The sequence below is a fragment of the Protopterus annectens genome, chromosome 9.part0 (assembly GCF_019279795.1).
Source record: "Protopterus annectens isolate FY-2018-M chromosome 9.part0, PAN1.0, whole genome shotgun sequence".
NCBI classification, from domain to species: domain Eukaryota; kingdom Metazoa; phylum Chordata; order Ceratodontiformes; family Protopteridae; genus Protopterus; species Protopterus annectens.
The window spans coordinates 968,690,358-968,713,106 of record NC_056743.1 but is presented as its reverse complement, the minus strand read 5'-3'; the positions used below and the strand labels follow the sequence as shown (position 1 = coordinate 968,713,106).

At 41.9% G+C, this 22,749-nt stretch overlaps 1 protein-coding gene across 1 annotated transcript in view; it reads left to right on the top strand.

Moving 5' to 3' along the window:
• The window catches only part of ANKRD52 (ankyrin repeat domain 52), a gene marked incomplete in the record, with an annotated part of 2,835,210 nt that overhangs the window by 2,602,250 nt on the left and 210,211 nt on the right, over window positions 1-22,749 (top strand). Inside the window, 1 exon segment of the mRNA XM_044083713.1 lies at window positions 21,101-21,183. Within this exon segment, the coding sequence (XP_043939648.1) occupies window positions 21,101-21,183 (83 nt within the window).

The window sequence follows — 22,749 nt, the reverse complement described above, 5'->3', positions numbered from 1 at the left end:
AGCTTAAATGTAAACCCATACGTCACAAGATGGGTTGCAAATTGGCTAAGTGACAGAACCCACAGGGTCAGAGTTGCTGGCGCCATGTCAGACTCAAAGCCTGTCACAAGTGGTGTCCCACAGGGCTCAGTCCTGGGCCCTCTCCTGTTCGGCATCTACTTTTCAGAAGTACAAGCAAACACAGGGGTGGCGAAAGCCACAAAACTCTGGCTAGGCTTATAAATGCCCCTGGGCAGATAGCCTAGTATGAACCTATGAAAATGTCAATAAAAGTTTTTTTTTTTTTGTTTGTACGTCAGTCCCTGGACAATCACGTGTGTAGGTATCATCACCTACAATAAACTAAAATACCTGCAATACATTCAAATTGAGCATAATGAAAACTGAGCTGGATATAGTCTTTGTAAAAAATCAGTCCCAAAAAATATTATAGCTATTAAGTATCTCCATTTTTACAGAGCAAGCCTTTTCAAATTTAAAGTTTGCTGTCTCAATATGCAACATACATAACTGGAATTAATTTCATGAAACATCCCCTTCTACATGATTAAACCAATCTTGTTTATACACTTTAAAATAAAGGTAATATTTCATTAGGATCCACTTGAAACCCTGATCTTGCACATACTAACAAATTGGCAAACATATTTCCTTCCCCTTTACCCACCACACAAGGCACCACAACTACATCCTTTCCAGTAAGGAAGGAAAAATCTTTTATAACTCCATATTTAGTGAAGTAACCACAATGACCAGTATCAGCATGCTCAAAAAAACACCACCTCAGTGAATTCAGTCAAATCCAATTGCAGCAGAAGGAAAACAAAGAGGGTGGGGGGACAAACCTTAAAGCTGTACTATTTTTGTCTAGAACAAGGTGTCCACCTCTTTTGGCATAGAGGATGCAAAAAAACAACTTGGCAAGGCTTCAAGAGCCACATTACCACAGCATGCATCTGCTTTGCATTGGTCCCCATCGACCATCCCTCAGACTATCAAGGCTGAAACTGCTAGTCCAGTGAAAGCATATACAAAGCCTGACACTGCATGGAGTTCTCTGTACTACAAATACAGCGATTCAAAGTAAGTAGAAGTGGTGTCAGAGCAGAGTCCCAATCTTGGCTTTACTCATATTGCAAAAAGTGCTTTTCTGAAAGTATTTACAAGTTTCAAAACAGTGAAATTGAACTTTACAAACTCACACTTTCTAGAACTGCTGTAATGTAACAGTTATAGCAAGAAGCTTCTTTGTATGCCTACCTCAGAGTCAAGTAGTGCAGCACCTCAGTAAAAACAGATGACCAACCACTTCAATGAGCACACCCCTAAAATTTGACACAGCACTCAAAAAAGAAAACTGACTACACTTTCCCTGCACACCTCTGATACTGGACTGTGAAAGAAACAACCACAGTTATAAATTCCAGCTTGCTTGACATAAAAGCACACAAACAATGCCAGGCCAGATCGATGGCTGAATAACTGTGAGCAAATTACAGCAGAATTCATGTGCAATTCTGATCAAATGAAAATGTATACAATAATGGCTAAAGCTGTGTATATCAACAGAGATATTGGTTATATTACAGTGTACTGCCTCGCAGGATGCGCAGTAGCAAACTCCGCCCATGATCGCCCCTAACTTCTGCCCATAACTTGTCAATGCAAAACAAGAGAATAATCATCATTGTTGTACCACACAAATACGGTTTGTCTTTACATACAAATATTGTCTGACAACGTTGTTGCTAGTACCAACGACATGAAACTCTTAACTTGCAACATTTACTGTACATATTGTGCCGGAATTTCTAAACAAATAAAGTCTGGTTTTATCGGACTACAATCTTCAACTACTTGCAATACCACAACTTATTTCTGGTATGAAAATTGCAGCTGATCTCAAAAAAAAATTTGCCACCCCTCAATCTATAAACTATGAAGGCAAAATTAGAATACAAATGAGACACACAATGTTACACTGACTTATACAACGCACACAGATCATGGCAGTGAACAGTGCATTTTCTATACTATCCCTGTATAATCACACAGTCCAAGTCAATCTGACAGTGCAGCATGGTTACACATTCCATAAGTCAGTACAGCACTATGGTACCAACACATGCATACAAACAGATAATTAGCAAGGGGTTTCAGACACCACAGTAAACAGAAATTAGCTAAAGGATATTTTACAAACACAAGTATAACATTTTCACAGGTAACCACATAAATGCATAAGCACGTAGCATTTACAAAAGGACATTCAAATCCAGCACATTAATCCACCGATCCTTAGCGGCTCCGTCAGTTAGTAACGCTAATTGCCAACACCATTGCTAACACCATTCAGCCTTCGAGATACACCGATCCGTAGCGGCTCCAAATCCATTTATATGCTCCTGGGTTATTCACCTTGTTATTTCCTTATAGGAAAGCATGGCTACACTTGAAAAAGGCCTCCTAGGGCCATTTACCCAGTAATAATCTGAGCCTATTAATTTATAAACCTATGGGAACATTTCCTTGAAAAGTGATTAAAGTATTTTATTTTATTTTATTTTACATTTGTTGACCGGGCTAGTCCAGCTGGATATATGTCCATTTTCAGTAGAGGCCGGGAGAAAAGCTCAAGACAGATACAAACAGCCAATAAGTAATTGTTACATAAAAAAAACAATACGTAGATATAGAAGATACTATATACATTTAACAGTAAAATAACACAAAACCATATACAAAGTTTAGAGCAAGATAATACAAGTATACTAGTGCCTAAAAAATAGTATCCAGGTTCTTACTAGATACTTATCATTGAACTAAAGAAGATTAAATTAGTGGAGAGAACACTATGCCAACTACATACAACACATCAATACCACCTATGATGAAGCTGTATCGTAGAGAGTAAACAATTCCAGTTAGAAAGTCATCTAACCTACCCAGTCCTGCAGTTAGTGATCAGCATCTGCTCTCTCCTGTTCCTTCTCTTGACAGGCTAACCATTCTACTACAAAAAGTGAAAATGGCTCCCTGTGTTCCCTTTCTTTCTTAGTTCACCAAATGCTACGTACTGACTTCAATAACTTTTCCAATTAACATAATTACACCCAACTTGTGCAGTTTTCGTAGTTTACTGGTAATGCATGCACAGATGTCTGCAAATTATTTCTCAGTCAATATCACCAACATTTCCTAAATCTTACTCTCTTATTTTGCAACAGAATACTACTAGGCAGGCAGTTTATAATAGTTCCTACTTAAGTGCTTTCTTTTCGAAGAAATGGTTAGCATCCTCAGCCAAACCTGTCAGGATTATACAAATAATTCGAAAGATTCGGATATGCATTGTCGCTCCATGCAGAACCTCTGTGAGATCTGAGAAAACGTCTCTCAATTAATCCTAGTTTTAAATTCTACAGCTAATCCAGTCCAGTGAATCCAACACCTAGCTAAGTGCACTTGCATCAAAGTAGACGACGTGCCTCTGCCTACACCTTCAATGTCTCAGGGTCACCTGCCCATTATAGACTGGTCCTGCATACCCCCGTCCAGCTCTACATACATTTTCACACTTTATAACACTGTAACATTTGTGCAGTTATGAAACAGTATAAAAAATAAAACGATCCCACTTGTCAAAAGCACACCTGCTGAGGGGGTTACATCCACTGCAGCTCATAACACATCGTTTACTAGTACAGTCCCAAACTTCAGCACTTACCTTTCTTTGCAAAGGCACATCTATACCCAGCGAAAGCGAGCCCCCTCCAAGCCCAGGGGTGGGCATGATTCCCTATTGGTAATGACTGCTTAGCAAGAGGGGCTGGTGTCACCGGACTTAATGGAAAAGAGAACCCAAACTTGTCCTTGTTTCCGGTACTGGGTACACGGTGCCCCAGCTCCGGGGACATGAGCTGGACTGAAGACACCACCGTCTGCGACATGGCCGTTCAGCGACTTCCAGATGAGCATTAACCGGCTGCGTCGTCACCAAGGGCCGTCCGTCCAGGGATATACTGCTGAGAAAAGAAAGTGCACCCTGCCGTCTACGCGAGTCCTGGCATCTTCGTGCTGCGAGCCGCTGCTCGTGAGGTGTTCGACCGCCACTGCTAATTGTATATACAGTAACATATACAGTAACAAGACAAATGCTTCCTTTGACTTTTTTTTTTCAGCAGTGAGATTTTACAGAATTATGATGCTATGGCCTAGGCAACCATACTTTTGCTTTTCCTGAACGATCCTATAACTTGTACCAAACCTTGAAAATAAAGTAAGCAAATGCTAAATAACAGACCAAGAAATGTACGAAAGGTACAACCAATAAATAGATAAATGTACCAGGATTCCACACCGCTAAATATAAAGGATTTAATAACTTTAAGCGCGATATTAACAATACAGTTTTTGTCGGTTCAGATTACTGGTACATTTATCTATTTAATGATTTGCTAAATGGTGTAATCCTGTACACTATTACTGAAGATAACCAAAACGGACATACATTGCTGAGTTGTTGCGCCTACTACATTCTAGCACCTTGATAATCTTTTCCTGCAGCACAGCAATAGAGTTAGACGCAAGTTGTTTTACAAGACTATATTCAATTTTAGGCAACTAAAAAAAAAAAAAAAACGGATCCCACTCATCGCCCATTCCCGCTCAACCTTAACGCAATTGTTTTACAAGACTATATTCAATTTTAGGCAACTTATTAAACTTAAAAAAAAAAAGTTTAAAAAGGGACCGGCGCGTGCCCATGCCTAAATCTGCCACTGGATATTACAGGAAAAAAACAAGTACAGGAAAAAACAAGGACAGTACCTCACCAATTGGGTAGGGAACGGCAGGAAGAGAAGGTAGTTGCTCTGCTTAGCTGACCGGGAACTCGAACTGCAGTGGCTGAATGGGAACTCCTCGTAATGCGGTCCGTGAATTCCTTGACTGTAAAATAGAGGATCCAGTAGCAGGTAAAATCTCCAGTTCTTCGCAAAAAGAAGGAATTACCTGCTGCTGGACCCACTATTTATTAGGAGCGAACAAAAGAAGCTTGGGTATGGGGTGGAGGTGTTATGCAAGTGGTGGCTCGGAATGCAAGAATCCGATTGGCTGCCACCACTTGCTTAGCAAGAACTTTTGGAAACGCTTTTTCTGCAAAAACTTCAATGTGACCTTAATGTTAAAACACACTGAATCGTAACTAGATATGATAAATTACATATTTAGTTACAATTTTCAGAGTGTTTTACATTAAGTTGCACTAAAAATTAGCAGTACACTTGTGGAAGCACTCGGGGGGAATGGCTAGAAAACTGTATCTTCTCATGGCGCGCTCGGCCTTAAAGGCACAGGCGCCATGAAAGGCACTCGGGGTGAATGAGTTAATATATTATACATTTCAGCATTGTGTTAACATTTTATTTTTACATCTTAACAGCATATGCTTCTCTTAGGTTTTTAGTAACATTTTATAGTAACATACTTTTTAAGTGATTTTTTTACTGTGTGTATTCAAATTTGTGTGCGATGTTTCTTGTAAAAAGCACGGGTCACTTTAAATGTTGTTATGGGTGTAACAACCAGTTAATTGAATCAAAATAAAAGGAAGATTCTGAAGTGTAAGGGTTGTTCTGATAAAGTCCCCTTGCTTGTTGTTGAGGGACGAAAGCACTTAACAGTCTTTTTATTTTTTTGTGATTTAGTCAATAAACTCAGCTGTTCAAATGGCCTGGATTTAAAGTTTTACGTTTTGGAAGCACAAATTCGACTTGACTCTGTGGAAGTACACAAGAGGTTTTGCTGTTTTATGAGTGTTTCTGTTTACCTCTTTGTTTGGTGGTATGATGTACTTCAAAATACAAACAAAACAGAAGAGCATAAAGGGAAGAGAAATATAGCTTACTCTTGTTTTATAGTAAAGCTGGCAGTCTCATAAGAAGATACAATGGCGCACACACATACAAACACTTAACATCGAAAACTGGCTCACTTTACCAAAGCAACTGAATTTTTGGTCTTCATTCTGGTTGTATTTTTGTTTCTAATTCTTGAGCAAAGAAGTTGAGAGCTTTGTGTAGGCCAGGATGAAGTTTAACAGCATCCCAGAAATTCCAACCCCCTTGTTTAGTGTTGCTTGTGCACAATAACGAATTCTGTGATACCGATCCCAGTTTAGCTAGTTTGACTGAAGTCTTCTGCATAGCAAAACCTCAAGGTGTGAATGTACAACTGGATGATCCCGTCACAAGTTTGCATCATCGGGCATCAGTGGAGCTTTCTTTTGCTGTGCTAATGTGCTGCATACTAGAGTCACTTGAGTTCTGCAGAAACACATGATCATTTCACAAAGAATCACAGATTGCGTGATTTGCCCATTTTGCTGAAGAAGCACAATCATTCTCAAAGTTCAGCAAGTCCACAGTTCCCCCTACACTTCTAAAAAATATATGCACCTGTAAAGATTACATACGTTCCCAATGACTGTGAAGTCTTTTTGGCGGTGGAGTTTTCTGACCCCACTTTAGAGGACTGGATTTTTCTCCCCAATCTTTACATGACTGAAGCCTATTGTCTGATACTGGATGCTTTTCTTGCGGGTTGAGGAGTCCTCTTCAACCTCCTCCCTTGTGCAGGGAAAACAAAAGCCTAATCTAGGTTTTGCATCAGCCAGCTGAAACTGAGGCTGTCATTTCACATCCTTAAAAATTTGGTGGTTTAATTGTCCAGAACCCCTCCTGTTTCTTGTCTAACAAGACAGTAGTGCAGTATGTGAACAAAGTGGACAGCACAAATTTTTGCATCCTGTATGCAGAGAAATAAGCTGTAGGTTAAGGTATCTCTTTGGCTGATGTTCACATTACTGAGAAGCGTTAGTCCTAGCAAATTCCCTCATTTGCTGTTGCAGTCCTCTGTTGGAATTGAAAATAAGGGGGAGTTGTTGGGGCAAGATCTTCCATGCGTAGTGCACTCTGTAAAGTGAATTTGCACTGCATAGGGTAATATAGCCATTTCTCTGTTCTGTTTGTAGTAGCATGACAAGATGAAAGTCTATGATGGACTTGTTTTTTGTAAGTGTTTTGAAGATCTAAACACATCATTCCTATCTTCTCAGTGATTCTATGACTTGCAAAATTATGGCAATAAAAAATACCAAACATGATCTCATTGGTGAAAGAGAAGGCTGTGATTTCAGGTTCTCATGCCTCTGGCAGTACAGGAATGTATCCTGTTTCCATTCAAGAAAGTCGCTATTTAAGGTAATAGCTGGCTCTACTTAAGGGGACAGCTGCTTCATGGAGCCTCTTCTGCCTAATTTTTTAGAAGCTTTTGATGTAGTTAAAGATGGCATGAAGTGCACCATTTCTCTGAAAAACTGTGCCATTTAGGAAAGGTTTTCTATATGGTTTGAGAGGTGATCTCAGCTTCTTAAGTTTCTTTGTTATATTTGTGTCAAGTATTTAAATGCCTACGGTGTAGACAGTTCACAGTTAACATAACAGTAACTTATGGCAGTATCCTTAAATTGGTTCATCAGATAAGGATAAATAAATAAATAAATGAATTAAAAAAATCTGATGAAAGTTAAAACAGAGGTAATGCTCTGGAGAATGTTTAGATTGATCATCTTATAGAGATAATACTTCAGAGACCTCTTAAAAGGAGACCTTTTGGTACTCATGCTTGAGTCAGTGAAGTTAGCTGATTTATCTAGTGTTTACTGACTGGTTAGGCGGACTGGTACAGCAACCTTTTCAGCCATTTCCTGGGACATAATGCTTGAAGAGCTGGTATAACAATAGTTACAATGAACAGAACACATCTAGTTGTAGTTACATAGAACTAGTTCAGAGTAGGCAAGAGATTACCTACCATGTGTCTCAAGTTGGGCATTTAGAACAACCAATACTCCCTCCCTGAAAGCATTGGGTGGATTGTTTGGGAAAGGGGCAGTAATGTGTTTTTCATAAACAAGGACCCATGTTAAGAGCATTATAGGTGTCTGAATTTTAGATACAACTAGGAGCAGTTGGCATTGAGTTGTGCAAAACAGGTGTGATCAGTTGATCTACTCAGTCTGCTGCAAATATTGGACTATTCTGTCTCCTCCCTCACTGCAGTAATGTACGCTCTCACCTCACCCTCATCACTTTGCTGCTTTTTCAATTCCGGAGCTTCCACAGCAGCCTGCGCTTCAGTTTCCAGTGTATTTTCGGTGGTTCCTCCACTTCCAATGATTTTAAGACGGTCCAGGCTAGCTTCCCCAGTCCGTAACATAATACTTGCATCGCAGAAGCCTTCTACCAAAAAAGTGCATCATAGCAAGTGGAAGTGATTTTCCATCTGGGCTTTAGGCAGGAAAATAGACCCCCTTTTCAGCTTCAATTTGTGCCATTCTTCTCTTCCTGAACCTGCTCTTTCAACAAGGTGCCATTTTCTCCGCGATTAAGTTGCAACTGACAGCGATTAACAGTTTTCACACCACAGAGGACTTAGCACCCATTTCCACCACCAGATTCTTTAAGGCCTTTACGAAGGGTATTTTCCTGCTCAGGCCCCCAGTTAAAGATCCTTCTCCACCATGGGATCTGACCTTGATTTTGCAAGGCTTTACCTTTTGAACCGGCTGCCTCCTGTGATCTAAAGTTTTTGTCTTGGAAGGTTGTCTTTGTGGTGGCCATTACTTCTGCCAAGAGGGTATCAGAACTTTAAGCCTTGTCGTCAGAGCTGCAGTACACATCCTTTTTCAGTGGCAGGGTTTCCTTGAGGATGAATCCTTACTTTACGCCTGAAGTAGCCACAGAAGCAAATATTAACCAGTTCTATTCATCTGACAGTCTTTCCCTAATTACTGCAACAAAGGTGAATACATGCTTCATTTACTTGATGTTCCTGGACAACTTTGTTTCTGTCTGCATAGAATGAAGGAATTCAGAAAATCTGAACAATTGTTTATCTCTTTTGCACATAGCCTTTTAGGCAGAGTGGTGTCAAAATTAACTCTGGTGAAATGGATTACTAACTGTGTTTCCACCATTTTTTCCTTGAAAGAGATACCACATGTTCTTCGTGTTTCACTGTTGCAGTCATTACACTTAGGTTATCCTGCTGGCAGGCTACCCTCAGTCGGCCTGAATTCCAAAGTCTAGGTCCGGCGTCGGTTGCTGTCGCCTCTTCCCTGGCGTCAGTGCGCCAGGGATATAAAAGATGCAGCCGACACCATTTTCTTCAGTCTTTCTTGCCGCACGGCGCCAGAAGCATAAGCAGTTTGCAAGTGCCAGTCGGCCGACTTCTGAGATTTTCGTGTTCAAATTTCAGATCCGAAGTCTTCATTAAAAGCTAAGTACCCCATTGGGGAAACTTTTTTCTTGCTCCAGACCGATGTCAGAAAAAGTTAATTGTATTTCTTGTGGGAAGCAAATACCTCATAAGGACTTTGATTCTTACTCTATTCCTTCCCTAGGCCCTGACCACGACGTTGCTAGTTGTCGGTTTTGTGCTAGATTTAACCAACACACTATTAAGCGTCAGTACGAATTTGCATTACACTTTTTTGGCAGAAGATTTAATTGTACCATGTCGTCGGATAGCCATCCGACTACCGGAATTCACAAGAAATGCAAAGAAAAGAGAAGGACAGGCATCCGAGGTCCAAAACTGACAACGAGGCTTCTTCTAAGCCGGTCGCCAGTTCTCAGTGAGGTGCCTTCGCAGCCCCTGACGCCCGCTGCTTTAGACCCGCAGGCCACTACCGATTCCCACATGGAGTCGCCTAGGCTGCTGGAAGGTCAAAGTATTGGACCTGCGGAGACTATTCCCTCAGATAGGTCCGGTGCCACTGAGCAGGCATCGGCTTCTGAGGGTGTTTTCAGACCAACTCAAGTATGCATTAAAACCACTTCAACTTCAAAGGCAAAGTCTAAAGCGCCCTCAAAGACAAAGAAACAAGTACAACAGCCTCATGGACAGGCCTCCATGCCCAAAAATCAGATGCTCAAAATGGCCGAAGACTTAATTACTTTGATCAGGGGTTCCCATCCCCCTCATGATAAAAGGCCTAGGCAAGCGACAGAATATGAATCTTCAGATCAGGTTTCCATTTCATCTGATTCCTCTTCTGATTAGGAATACTCTCTTCCTCCCTATGAGGATTCTGATGCTGAAGAATCTATCCCTTCAGCCTCTTCTCCTGAGGATTATTCTTTTGGGGAATCCTTGCATACTATGAGGGAGCATTTCGACTGGGAGAGCCAAGAATTTTCAGAATCTAAGAAAAAGCTCAGAGACTTCCTTTTACTACCACAACACAGGCCACTAGCTATTCCACCTGTGTTAGACATTGTTGATGTATTTTCAGAGTCCAGTCTGACCCCTGACTCCTTACCTCCAGCTCCTGTTAAGCCAGACAGGTACTACAGGGTCCCTGACTCTCATAAATTCCATTTCAGAAACCCTGCTGCTGACCCAGAAACCATCTCTCAGGGTCCCAAAAGGGTCAAGGCTTCCGCTGCAAAAAACCCTACCCCCCTCTGACAGGGATTCTAGGGCATTGGACAGATGGGGAAAAAAGATTTACACTTCCGCAACCTTGGCTATAAGGGCTTTAAATTGTCGGTTTCATAAGCTCAGATATCAGCAATATATTATGTCACTGCTTAAACAGAAAATGTTGACTAATTCTGAATGTGCAGAAAACAAAGAAATGCAGGATTTATTGCATGCAGCTGAACAAGTTGGAAAGCATACTTTACAATGCGGTTTTGATTCTTTGGAGGCCTCCTGCAGAGCCGCTGTGAAGGGCTCTGCCATCAGGAGACATGCTTGGTTAAAGGAACAAACTCTGCCTGATCATGTCAAAGCAAAATTATTAGATGCCCCATTGCAGCATGATACTTTGTTTGGTGTTAAAGCAGACGAGGTGTTAAAGGAAATGGAGGACAAAGCTAAATCTATGCAAACTGTTGAGGATTTCTTACAGGTTCAGCCTCCAAGATTTAGCAGACACTGGCCTACAAAGAATTGGTCCTTTCCAGTGTCAGACAGACCACAAAGGGGCAGATACAGATGCCCAAGAGGCAGATCCCAGCCCCAAGGCTCGTACAGGTCTAAACAATGGGGTGCTTCTACCTCCAAAAGTGGAGAAGACAAATCACAACCATACAGGAAACAGTCCCAATGACTTCCCCTTGCCTGCACCAAGCACTTATCTTCTGGCAGCACCTTTAGGGGGAAAACTAGCACTTTTTTCTCAAAACTGGCACATAATAACCCAGGGCAAATGGGTCTTAGACATAGTGTCATAAGGCTACAAGTTTCACTTCCATACCCTGCCAAGGACAAAAACGGTTGGCCAGACCTGCCAAAACATCAATGGGCAGAGGCACAAAAGCAAGTCTCATCCCTCATGGACATGAGGGCCATTCAACAAGTACCAGAGCAAGAGCAGGGACAAGGATTTTAATCGAGTGTTTTTGGTACCAAGAAAGGACACGACCTGGAGACCAATACTGGACCTGTCTATTCTAAACACGTTTCTGGATATGCCAAAATTCAGAATGTTGACTCTACAGCAACTTCTGCCCATGCTAGGCAAGAAGGCTTGGCTGGTGACTTTAGACCTAAAAGAGGCATACCTGCATGTCCCAATCAGACAAACATGCAGAAGATACCTCAGATTCAAAGCTGGCTCAATGCACTACCAATTCTCTGCAATTGCCCTTTGGCTTATCTACTGCGCCCAGGGTCCTCACAAAGTGCCTGGCACCAGTAATTGCATTCTGCAGACAAAGAGGAATACAAATATATCCTTACTTGGACAACTGCCTCATTCAAGCAGAGAACAAGGACATTCTACTACAGCATCTGACATTTGTAAAGAGATCTCTAACAGGCCTAGGGTACACAGTCAACGAAAAGAAATCAAAACTAGTACCCTCTCAAGAGATAATATTCCTGGGTGCAAGCTTAAATACAACTGCCCAAATGGCTTATCTCATGCCAGACAAACAAAGGTATCTGACTACCTATTTTAACCTGTTGGCAACAAAGGCCCAGTTATCTGCAAGAAAAATTCTGCAGGCTTTGGGCTTCATGGCATCCTGCATTCTACTAATTCCATATGCGAGACTGCATATGAGGAAACTTCAATGGTACCCAAAAAGCGTTTGGACTCAACATTGCCACAGCCTTGAAACTATAATTACCCTCATTCCCTGCCTGCAAAAGGAGTTTCGTTGGTGGGCGAAGGCTTGTCACCAGAACAAGGGACAGCCATTCACTTTACCCCTAGCCTGGCAGACATTAACAACGGATGCATCAGATTATGCCTGGGGGGCCCACATGGCAGGAAGATGTATTCAAGGAACATGGTCCGCAAACCAAATGCATCTACATATCAGTCAAAAAGAGACGCTAGCTGTCCAGAATGCTCTGACAGCCTTCAAGGACCTACTTCATCCGGGACAACTACTGATAAAGACAGAACACCACTGTCATGTGGTATATAAGCAGGGAGGCGCTCATTCTTACCCCCTTTGCAGACTAGCCATGACTGTGTGGGACACAGCTTTGACTTACCAGGTACATCTGCAGGCACAATTCCTGCCAGGAAAGATAAATACTCTGGCAGACGAACTAAGCAGAAACCTCATGTATCCCCACGAGTGGAAATTGGATCCACAAGTCTTCAGCATGATAACAAGGAAATGGGGATGCCCCGATATAGATCTGTTTGCCTCTCCTCACAACTACCAGCTAAAAAGATTCTGCACAAGGACTTATCACAGACAAGCATGGAAAGTGGACGCCCTCTTTCAGCTTTAAAAGCTTAACAGTATATGCCTCTCCTCCCCAAGGTACTCCTAAAGGTCAGACAAGAGAAGCCAAAGACAAGAAGCTAAAGGTCAGACAAGAGAAGCCACCCACATCCCCCAAAACCTTATTTTTTAAGTTTTTCTGTCTATTCCTTCTAGCATGTCGAGGGATCAGTTGCTAATGTCCTCTCCTGCTCAGCTGGTGAACCTGGGATTATTGAGGCAATGTTACAATTGCCTCATGTACACAGACAACCCTCTCCTCCTCCCACAAAACACAAATACATGCGAGAGATGCAACTATACGGCCAAACTGGAGGCTGAGCTCTCTCAACATAGGACTGGCAAGACCAGACAGGAGGAGAAGGTAACCACACACACTATAGACCCAGTCTCACATAATACCATCACAACCTCAAATCATACACATAAACACACAAAGACATACTCGAGGCTCTGATCAAAAATCTACCAAAACAGCAGAGGCCACCAAAGCAGACACCCAAACAACTACCACCTCAGAACACAACACCTGCAACACATAGACCACACAGTCAGAGTGTCAAGCAGTCACAGCCCTTAAGGCCAAACACTATGCCAGACACACTAGTCATTGGTGACTCCATAGTCAGACATACTGACGTCCCGCTCACCAGACTGAGTAAGGAGAAGGTCACAATAAGCTGCCTCTCGGGTGCTAGAATCCGCCACATAACGCATGCACTCAGGTCTCTCAACAGCAGGTACAAGTACGACTCAGTCATTGTCCACGCTGGTGTAAACGACCTGAGACGTACCTCCCTGGACTACATGAAAAGAGACATAGAGGAGCTCTCTGATTATGTAGCCCAGGCAGGTATGACCCTGACCTTGAGCAGTATCCTACCTTCACCAAGAATGATGCCACAATACAGAGATAAGATGATCAGCTTTAACAATTGGCTTAAACTCTGGTGTCATTCAAAGGGGATCCAATGGCTGTCTGCCTGGGATGACATGCTGGACAAGCCACGCTGCTTCGCAAGGGACGGCTTGCACTTGTCACCCTGGGATTCGGATTTTGGCAAAGGCTCTTGCCACCCCATAGTGCCTTTTTAGGCAAGGCTCAAATTCTAAACCTACCACCCTAGAACAAAACAAAGAAAAAAACTAAGGGTAATGCTGCTCAATGCCAGAAGTCTCAACCTCAAGATGCACACTCGAGGCCCTTCTCAGTATGGAGAACATCAATGTCTGTGCTGTGGCAGAAACCTGGTTCAAGGCTCCTGAGAGCACCCCAGCACTATCAGGTTTTACCTCATGTCATGCGTTCGGCCACAAAACCGGACAATACCAAGAAAGGAGGAGGGTATCCATATTCATCAAGGACACCCACACCTCAAGATTGGTGGCATCGCACGATGCATCGGAAACCATCCAGGTGCAATTAACCATAGGCAAGACTGCTCTGCAAATTGTAGCATGTTACAGGCCACCCTCACAAACTCAGGAACCTCATATGGCCTTCCTGAAAACACTGGAGGGATAAATGTATCTCCGAACACCATCATACTAGGTGACTTCAACTACCCTAATATAGACTGGGAACACTACTCAAGCCCAAACACTCTAGCCCAAAAGTTCCTGGAATTCATAAACTCAAATGCCATGGAACAACTAGTCACCATCCCCACAAGAGGAGAGAACATACTTGATCTCATCATCACGAACATGGGAGCACAATGTTCAACGCCAGAAGTATACCCCTCACTGGTGAGATCTGATCACAAACTAATCTCGCTGGAGGTCCTCATCCCGCCCCCACCCGAAATGAAAAAGACTACAGTAAAGAACTTCTCCAAAGCCGATTTCACACTCCTAAAGACTAGTGTGGTCTCCTTTAAGGCCCCTGAGCCGGCGGTTAACACTACTCAAACCGCTGAATCACTTACAAATGCCTTCTACCAGCACCTGCAGGGCTGCATGGATCAGGCAATCCCAAGCAAAACAAAGACTCTTTGTACCAAAGGCAAGCGTCCAGTCTGGTGGACCCCAGTCATAAACAAACTCTACAACAAAAGGAGAAAGCTACTACAAGATAGAGCAAAATCCTTAAAATGTAAGACACCGCTGATCACTATAAGTAAAAAGCTAAGAGCTCTCATAAAATCATCCAAAGCTAATTTTGAGAAAAATAGCTAAGGACTCTAAAGACAACCATAAGGCATTCTTTAGCTATGTCAGAAACCTAGGAGGAAACTCCCAGATATGCTCAGAATTAGTTCAAAATGATGTGAAGATTACTGATCCTACAGACATTGCCAACATACTGGCTGACAGGTTCAGTGCAAACTTCTTCCCACCCTCCCCGCCTAAAGGAGAGATATCTATACCAAATGATTGTAGCCCCCCAAACATCTCTAACGCTCAGGTGAGAACTGCTCTCTCCAAGGCAAAGAGCACAGCATCCATGGGACCTGATGGTGTCCCCGGCTGTGTGCTCCATGAATTCAACGAGGAATTAAACCCACAGTTAGGACAGCTGTTTAATCTTAGTCTCACCTCTGGATACGTACCCAGGGAGTGGCGCACAGCGACTGTGGTCCCACTCCACAAAGGCGGTGCCTCCACCGACCCTGGAAATTACCGTCCCATTAGCTTGACAAGCCTGATCTGCAAAGCCATGGAAAGGATCATAATGGATCTCATAAATAAAGACATAGGAATTTGCAGACTTTGGATCCAACCCAGTTTGGCTTTGTCAAAGGCAGATCATGCCTTTTAAACTTGGTTGACTTTTTGAAACAGTCACCAAGGCCATTGGCGAGGAAAGGCAGTCCATACAGCCTACCTAGACCTGGCAAAGGCTTTCGATACAATACCCCACTCGGGTATCATTGAAAAACTCATCAACTTAAATGTAAACCCATACATTACAAGATGGGTTGCAAGCTGGCTGAGTGACAGAACCCACAGGGTCAGAGTTGCTGGCGCCATGTCAGACTCTAAGCCTGTCACAAGTGGTGTCCCACAGGGCTCAGTCCTGGGCCCACTCTTGTTTGGCATCTACTTTTCTGAAGTACAAGCAAACACAGGAGGGTTATGGCTGACAAAGTTCGCAGATGACTGCAAACTGGGCGCCGTAGTTGAAAACACATCCGACACAGATATCTTTCAGGAAGGGTCTCACAGAAACGAATAACTGGTGCCAGAGCCATGGCCTCAAGTTAAATGCCAAGAAATGCATAGTCATACCCTTCGGGAAAAATAAGGTTACCCCTAGCTACCATATAGGTGGCAATCCCCTGAACACAGAAGAAGTTATTAGGGACCTGGGAACCCAGGTTGACAGTAGCCTTTCATTCGACACTCATATTGCTAAAGTAGTTAGGAAGACCTTCTACATTGCCCACCTTATCATGAAGGGATTCACATCTAGATCAAGGGAAGTCATAGTCTCCCTATACTCATCACTCATCAGACCAATGATAGAGTACAATGCCCCATTCGAATGTATCTGACCCGACACTTGCAGCAGCTAGAGAGGCCACAAAAGTTCCTCACCAAAAGGATAAAGGGTCTCATAAATCTGTCTTATGCTGCCCAACTGAAAGAACTCCAGTTATATTCAGTTGCGTACGCTGCTCAGAGGTGACCTGTGCCTGACATACAAGGCCATGTCAAACCCAGATTTGATGAATATGCTTCATCTCAAAAATCTAGATCCTCAGAGCCACAAGGCGGGTGACTTAAACCTCGACACGGTTATTAATAGGACGTGCTGGAGGGATAGATTCATCACCCAAAGACTCCCTATGCTGTGGAACAAAATCCCGGTTTATGTGAGGCAGAGCACCTCGCTGGCCTTGTTCAAGAGGAATCTTGACCAATGGATGGGAGATCGCAGATACACCCCAGGGGTTACCTCAGTGTCACTGCTCGACAGAGGCACAGCTAAATAATGGGCATAGTTTCTCCAAACTAAGGGGTGGCGTAAGCCACAAAACTATGGGCTAGGCTTATAAATGCCCTCGGGCAGATAGCCTAGTATGAACCTATGAACCTATGATACTGATTGTCCCAGACTGGCCCCGCCAGCACTGGTACCCAATCCTAAGGAACTTGTCTCAATGCCCAGCTTGGACCTTGCCTCTAGTACCTCATCTACTATCCCAACAAAATAGTCAGATTCTGCACAGCCAATTAAAGACCTTAAATCTGGCAGCATGGTGGATAATGTAGTAATACAAAACACGCCTCTCACTAAAGCTTTAATGGATGTCATTTTGGAGGCCAGAAGGCCTAGTACCAGAAAATATTATGCTGGAAAATGGAAGAGATTTTGTGCTTGGAACCAGGCACAAGGAATTGACACAGCTGTACCAAATATTACTCAGATTTTGCAATACTTAACTGATATGCTGGACAAAGGCCTATCCTTTTCATCAATCAAAATTCATGCCCCTGCCATTTCGCCTCATTACAATACAGAGCCACCAATTTTTTCTCATCCGCTGTTAAGGAAGTACCTCAGGGAGGCCAAAAATTTAAGGCCTCCAAGGAGATCACCAATACCTGCATGGGACCTCAATTATGTTTTGGAAAAACTCACCCTGCCTCCTTTTGAGCCAGCCGCTATAGTTGATATAAAGTTTTTATCTTGGAAAACAGCTCTGCTCCTAGCAATAACCTCTGCAAGATGAGTCTCAGAGTTACAGACACTCCTGGCTGTGGAACATTTTATCATTTTTTATCCAGACAGGGTTTCTCTGAGGACAAACCCGACATTTATGCCTAAGGTAGTGTCCAGTCTGGCCCTTAACCAAACTATTCATCTGCCTACTTTTTATCCAAACCCACAGAATAAGGAGAGAGAATTCTGCATTCTTTGGACATACACAGACAGCTACGCTTCTACCGGAACAGAACCAAAGCTTTCAGAAAGACAGAGCAACTACTAGTGGCATATGCTGCAGGATCACAAGGCAAGGCGATCTCAAAGCAGACTATTTCAAAGTGGATAGGCCACTGCATCCGTTTCTGCTATTCACAACATGGCAAGCCAGTGCCTAAGGGCATTAGGCCACATTCAACCAGAGCAGCAGCCACTTCAGCAGCCTTCCTCAGGGGAGTACCAACCAAAGACATTTTAGAGGCTGCAACCTGGAGTTCAGTGCACACCTTTACAAAGCGCTATCATTTACCACTCTACTTTAAATCAAGGGCAGGCTTTGCCACTGCAGTTCTGCAGGGCCTCATAGCCGCTCCTAATGCTATTTAGCTCCAGCCTCCCAACCTTAGCTTTGGGATTCAACCCAAGTGTAATGACTGCAACAGTGAAACACGAAGAACGTAGTACAGTTGTGTACACTTACCGTAAATGTAGATGTTCGAGTGTGTATTCACTGTTGCAGTCCAGGTTACCCACCCACCATCCCCCATATCTTTGCTGCAATTTGTCTGCTCTTCTCTAACCTATACAACCTGTGTGGTGTATTTGCTTATAGATGAAGGTATTATATATATTTTGGTGCATGCATGTTTTATTGGCATATTTTTAGCCTACCCTTTGGGGGGCACCTGACATCTGGGGCAAGAAAAACTGAAGAAAATGGCGTCGGCTGCATCTTTTATACCCCTGGTGCACTGATGACGCCGGACCTAGACTTTGGAATTCAGGCCGACTGAGGGTAACCTGCCAGCAGGATAACCCATGTGTAATGACTGCAACAGTGAATACACTCGAACATCTACATTTATGATGTGTACACAACTGTACTTTCCTCATTCCCTAAAAGCACATTCTACACAGTCTATGTCCACTTCTTTGGCTTTTTCAGCCAGGACGTCTATTGATGAAATTTGTGCTGCAGCAACCTGGTCAAATTCACATACTTTTGTTTCTCATTACAAATTGGATGTTGTCTCCAGAAATCGAGCATCCTTTGGCTCCGCAGTGCTCTGGCATGTCCTTCCATAGAGGCCACCCAAGGAACCACGTAGCTGGGGACTCTGACCCACTGGTGAGGACGAATGAAAGGGACATCAGATTTATAAGTTATGTACTTACCATAACTTGGTATCTGGGTTGTCCTCTTTCATTCATCCTCACATCCCATCCAACCTTCTCCCTACCTTTGTATCTGAAGGTACCTGGAGGATGTTAGATCCTTTTTTGAGCTGCGGGTTTGGTGATATTCTTATTTGTAAATGGTGTCTCTCTCTGATCTGTTTGCATACATATATTTTTCCCTGCTGCCTTTTTTTTTCTTGGCAAACCCGATCTAAGGAGTTAGGGAGATGAAGGGCATTATGGGAGTGGGAGGAGCTCGAGACACAACGCATCAGTCTTTCAAAAGGCTGGATCGGATCCTTAACCCAGTGGTGAGGATGAATGAAAGAGGGCAACCCAGATACCAAGCTATGGTAGTACATGACTTCTAATTTTATTTCCTGGGATGCAACCCATGGAGGGGGGGGGGCTTCATACTCTGCATGTGCACCTTCAGCTCAGGTTTTACCTGAGAGGGATGTCTTGATATGAGGAAGACACTCCATTGGTTGTCTCATTTGTCAGGTAATAAATGTGTTGCAGTAGTTAAGCAAATATTTTGCTGTTAGATTCTTGACAGCATTGACTTTTGCCTTGAGATTATTGACTGCTGATTATTTGTGCAGTCAAGTACCACCCTACAACAGGTGTGTCTGTTTTAAAATGTGTCCATTATGAACATCTTTGGAACATCCATTTCGTCATTGGTCATGCTTTCAGTACTCAATAGTTTTTTGATCTTTGAGTCTAGAATCTAGGGCTTCTTTGGCAATTTAGTTGGGGGGGGGGCAAAGCTGTCTGAGCCATTTCCTTTTGGCCTTTTTCTAGCTGTAGCCCCTTAGGGAAGTTTATTTTTTACTACTTGGAAGGTTTTCCAACAGTTATTCAATACAGTGGGTCGTTAGTTATAACAGGAGTGTACTCTACATATCAGTTGATATGCTAGAAGATCCTATGCAGTGGGTACTTTTAATTCTGGTAAGTACATAGTTTTTTGTCTTTCAACTTGCATTCACTGAATTCCCCCAGTGCATACTGGGAAGAACAATGAAAAGGGATAGAAATTGGTGTTGCTTCAGTACGTCAAGAATTGCTGCTTTGTTGTCTCACTGGTATTACTGCATAGTATTTAATACTGTTGCAGTACTTTTAACAGCCGTTAACTGTATAGTTTATTCTTTCTACTCTTCCTGTTGAACTAAAGGGGGCTTTGAAATTGTTGCTTGTGGGCTGCTGCCCTCTATATTTATGATTCTAGGTTTTGGGGTGGGATCTTTTAATTGGTTTTAAAGTTAATTTTCATACAGGACTGCTTGGTACTTGGAAGACTGGGGTACAACAGGGATAGATATTCACTCCAATTAACTTTTTATCTGATCTTAAGTAAGCCCAGTTAACCATGTATGATGACAAATTACTTCTGTGTGAACCCTGAAAGTCAAACTGTTCACTACAAAAAAATCTGCAGACCAACTTTAGAAGAATTTGGTATTGTCTAATAAATTAACAATGTAACTAGATCAACATGTTTGATCTTCAGAATCTGCAAAGGTTAAATATTCATGTGCATGCCCCCATACAATTCTCTAGTCAAGCCTGTTCAAATTCATATATACCTTGGTCTTTGGCATGACTATACATTGCTTCATGTACCATTTTGAGACCATTGTGATTTAACACCCTTCAATAGTTAACTTTGAATTATAACCAGAATAACAGTAGCCTGCAGACAGCAGTGAGTAGAATCTGCAGATTCATTTCACATTCTGACTGCTGAGAGCGTCACTAATTCTCCATAAAATATTAAGTAGGAGGGTAAGTATAGCATAGCCTCCCAACTTACATTTGTTAAAAGATCTCCCTGTCTCATTCACTAGGTTAAATGTATTTATATTTACAGTTCACTAATTTAGTACAAATAGTGCTCTGGCTGGACCTGTAATGTCCCTTTTGTCTTACATCTGTTGGACTGGTGTATTTAGCTTTCCTTTGTAGAGTGCTGTGCAGCTGGAGAATGTAACCATCTGTAAAATGTTAGTCATTGATAGATAGTCATATATATATTTCTTACATTTAGTCATTTGTCTTCTCTCGTGTTGTAGGGATATTTTGCCTTTAGGCTTGGTTTATAGCTGAAAATGATCATGAGACCAGTTTACTTACTAGTTAACAGATGAGTAAAAATGCTTATGTTAGGATGAATGAGAAACTGTTCAGATGGAAAAAATGAACATTTTATTTTTCTCTTCTCCAGGGCCATGAAAAATGTGCTTTGTTGATTCTTGGGGAGACTAATGATCCTAGCCTTATCAATGCAACAAGCAGCACTCTGCAAACGTAAGTTTGATGAGATGAATTAAGTGCAAACAATAAAAAAATAATGATACAGAAGTAAACAAAAGTAGTTTGCATATAGGTCTGTGCAAGACTGGACAGAGACTTCATTTGAGACTAGTCTAATTTCTCCATGTTACACATTTAGTCTGATGTTGCTAGGTTTGCAGAAATGTGATTTGTAGTAATGTGGTTACTATTTATTATTATTGCATTCTTTCTGGCTAGATGCATTCATGTTGTAGTAGTACTGCCTCTAGTAGCATCATATAATGCTTCTGGAACAGACCGTTCCCATCTCATATTTTGCTTATTGTGACAATGTGAGGTAGCACCAACTATGCCAGGAGAAGTAGGGCAGTGGATGTGTAACATATGCCAGCATTGCTGGCTGGACTTTTATAAAAAAAAAAAAAAAAAAAAAAAAAATGATATGCCATTTGTATATCAAACAGATTTGTACAGATGCTTGTGTTGAAAATATATTTGTAAAGCTCCTTGTGTTATATGCCATATGTATATCAGACTGATTTGTACAGATGCTTTTGTTGAAAATGGATTTGAAAAGCTGCTTGTGTTAAAAATGTACCAACAGTGGGTCCTGCTAGACCGAAAAGAAATGCACATGTATGTCAGACTATATTGTAACTGTTGAAATTAATATATTGTAACAGAGTATACTGCAAATGAAGAAGTTAATCTCAGTCCAGCTAACTTTGCAAAATAGTCTGAAGTTAAATTACTTGGTTTAGGCCTTGAAGATTAGTCGGGAAATACAGTGAGATTAGTTAAGTATTGTTTTTCTGTATCTTTGTGAATCTATCCATCTGTGTTATTTCCTGTGATTGAAACTCTTGTGTTTATTGTAAGTATATAATGTGAAGTTATTCTATCTCGTTCATTCTTTACTGATGGGTTCGGAGCCGATCCCTCAGCTCCGAGTCGGCCAATTGCAAAGCTCGAGGTCTTCAAATAGCTCGAGGCCAAGTCCCTATCCCATGATGCACCTAGAGTTACCTCAGATCTAGTTTGCCGCTGCAAAAGATCGGTGGTTCTGCGTTAGCTCAAGCCAGTAAAACTGTTTTTTCATTCTTTACTTAAAAAAAAATTTTGCTAGTTAGGTAGTTTAAGGTAGTTTAGTAGAGTTTTTATAAAGCTTTCATAGCTTTCTGGTGTGCTTATCTTCTTGTATCCCTTCCCATTAGTGTCCTTTAAAAATTTCTAGTTGGCCTCTTGTTTTAGGCCTAGTTTAAAACTTGTTTCTATATATTAGTGTGTTTATTCAGTGATTTTTGTCACAATTTATACCTTTTACTTAGTTATAGTTATTTGCTGTGTGGTGTGTTTAACCTTAAGTTTTTTTAGGTAAGACTTACTAGTTAATTACTGTTGAAGCTTGCAGTTGACAGTATCTTTGTCATATATTATTCCTTGGGCAATAATAAAGTTTGTTGTGTCTCTTAGCAACTATTCTATTTTTATTGCATAGTCTGCTTAGAATTTTCTTGTTGTTTGCTTTAGACTTTTTCTGTCACTTTAACATTTATATTAGGATTAGTGTGTGTGTGT